Source organism: Hyaloscypha bicolor (genome assembly GCF_002865645.1).
Source record: "Hyaloscypha bicolor E unplaced genomic scaffold K444scaffold_50, whole genome shotgun sequence".
In the NCBI taxonomy this organism is placed as follows: domain Eukaryota; kingdom Fungi; phylum Ascomycota; class Leotiomycetes; order Helotiales; family Hyaloscyphaceae; genus Hyaloscypha; species Hyaloscypha bicolor.
In genome coordinates this window covers 1,361,485-1,364,054 of record NW_020194552.1, presented here as the reverse complement: position 1 = coordinate 1,364,054, position 2,570 = coordinate 1,361,485, and the positions used below count along the sequence as shown (strand labels likewise).

The 2,570-nt window shown below is 30.1% G+C and overlaps 1 protein-coding gene across 1 annotated transcript; it reads right to left on the bottom strand.

Annotated features, from left to right (window-relative positions):
• Window positions 1-1,660: 1,660 nt before the first annotated feature.
• Window positions 1,661-2,188, bottom strand: K444DRAFT_522430 (uncharacterized protein; the record flags this gene model as incomplete). The annotated part of the gene is made up of 1 exon (XM_024874204.1): window positions 1,661-2,188. A coding segment is annotated over one exon (528 nt), but the record flags the coding sequence as incomplete, so codon positions are not given.
• Between the last annotated feature and the right edge of the window lie 382 nt (window positions 2,189-2,570).

The following is a 2,570-nucleotide window of genomic DNA, read 5'->3' as shown; positions in this document are numbered from 1 at the left end:
CTTTTATATATAACTTATAGGAATTATATAAGAAAGCTGGTTTTTCTATAGACTTAGAGAATAATCCTTTATATATATTTAATTAATTAAGCTTTTATATACTATATATTATTTATGTTTTACTATTTATACTTTTAATTTATTATTTTACTATTAAGTTACGTTTTATACTCTAGTATACTTTATATAGGTTTTTGTCTTATTATAGTTTCTCTTCTATAATATTTAGAGTAGCTAGAGCAGAAGTATAGTAAGCTGGTTTATAGGTATAAGATAATTAATACTATAGTAGTATTTGACCTAGTAGTTAAATAGTATATTAAAACAGGAATATTTCTATTTATTAAGAAATAAATTAGACTAGGACATTTTATTATATGTTATAGAATATAGAAGCTAGAGTATATTATATAGTTAAAGTAAATAATATTTAGTAATATATAATATCTAAATATAATAATAAGATAATATATATAGATTAGGTTATTTATAATATAGCTATAAAAGAAAAGATTAAAATACATTTAATTACTTCTAAAAAACAAATAAAATAAAAGTATATATAGCTTTATATAATAATAATTTAAGGTCTAAGCTTATTATATATTATTAAAAAAAAGGATATTAATATAAAGATATAATAAAAACAAGAAAAAGTATAAAAGAAATAAAAAGTAATATTTATTATTAAGTAATTCTAAGGAAATATATTAAAATAAGAGTGTTTTTACTTATAAAAAAGTAGGTAAGAAGTTATATTATAAGTTATATAATACAAAGATTAGAATATAAGAACTAGAATATATTATATAACTAGAAGTTAATAGTATTTAATAAAATCTAACAAATTACTTATATAATATATAATAAGATTATAATTAAATAAGAGACATATAGAAGTATATTATTTAATTAAATATAATTCTATTATAGACTAGAATATAAAGAATACAAAAAAGATAAGAAAGAAAATATAAAGTAAGTAGGAGGTACTTTCTTTTATACAAGTCCGAAATACTACTAATATGCCTCTAACCTGGTTTAGGCTAGCCGTACCGGCTATAACGAACTCACGTAATAGTCTAACTATAATAACTTATATTATTTTTAGTAATAATAGAATATTTTAAAGATATAAAAGTATAAACTAATTAAATATAATAGTTTATATAATTATAATATAAAACAAGAAAGTAATAATAATAATATTAAAGTTAAATTAAAATTTTATATAAATATAATAAGAAATTTATAAGTTAAGAATTAAATTATTATTTGAAAGAAATTTTAAATAAATTAAATAAGAAATATAATATTAGATTTATAAGAGAAAAATATTCTAAAGTAAGTATTTAGAGTTAAAGAGCTTAAAATAAAGAGAATAACTTAGGTTTTATTAAAAAGGTTAAGATTTTAATAATTATAAAACTTAAGTTAGTATTATTATATTATATATATAATAATATAAAGATTAAGTATTAAAGAGTATTTTTTGATACATCCTGTATAATATTTTGAAAATACAGCCTGTATACAGCCATATAGCCTGTATTTACTACTATAAAAGTATAGATATTTTTTGTGACTAATCAAACTGTATGTATTTCTCCTCAAGATTTGTACTACGAGTCTCCAGTGGGTTGTCAGCCGATACTCCTTACTAAGACTCCGTAAGCTCGCAGGCAAAATTAGGATACACCATTTTGGGCAACGACCAAGCAAAGAATACCCATACCCAAATGTATCCCAAGACCTCATGCCGAGTCGTCATCCGAGGGGCTTTCAGTTCTTTCCAAAGGCGTGCCTCCACAGCCTCGTAAGCTGTTTGAGCGCAGTCCTCAATCACGATTCCCGCAGCGGCTAAACAATACCAGAGCATCACCGGAGCTGCACCGCACTTCCTTGACTGCAACTTAGCACACCACGAATGCATCAATCCACTCATAACAAACACAAGTACAGTCAAGAGGCCGCGACTGAGCCGCGAACCCCTTTTTATACGCAAGAAATCATGTGTAAGGAGAGACGCATGCGCAACAGTCGCATTACGGTGAAAGCTCTGCCAGAAATGCCCCCAGAACTGGCGCAAGCTTGTCGAATCTGCAAGAGAGCCAAAGAGTGGAGGCCAAGCCGCCGGCTCCTGCCCACAGAGAACGCAGACAACGGAAAGTCCAGAATGGACCGCAGAAAGGTAGTTGTACGTCGGGAGGAAAAACTGAAGTGGAAGATAGAGGCGGATCAAGACTTCCCGCGCATCAACACCAATCAGACGTCGGATGAAACGTTCTCGTTCTAGCGAAAAGTCGCCATCGCGCAAGGAGGGCCAGTAGTAAGTCTCGTCAAATTTACGGAGCGCTGCCGCAAGCTCGACAAAGAAGAAGCAGGTGAGAGTGCGACTAATGAGAAACTCAGTGCGGGATATGGTGTTTGTTGGAGTGCTTCGAGTGAAGCCTGGAAGACGAGAGAAGCGTGGCAGGTGCTTGAGTTCCCGTGACGTGCCTATTCCACGAGGGTTCGAGATCACCCTGTATACCCAAGATACCTTTTGAGTGAACGTTGTCGCGGTCAGT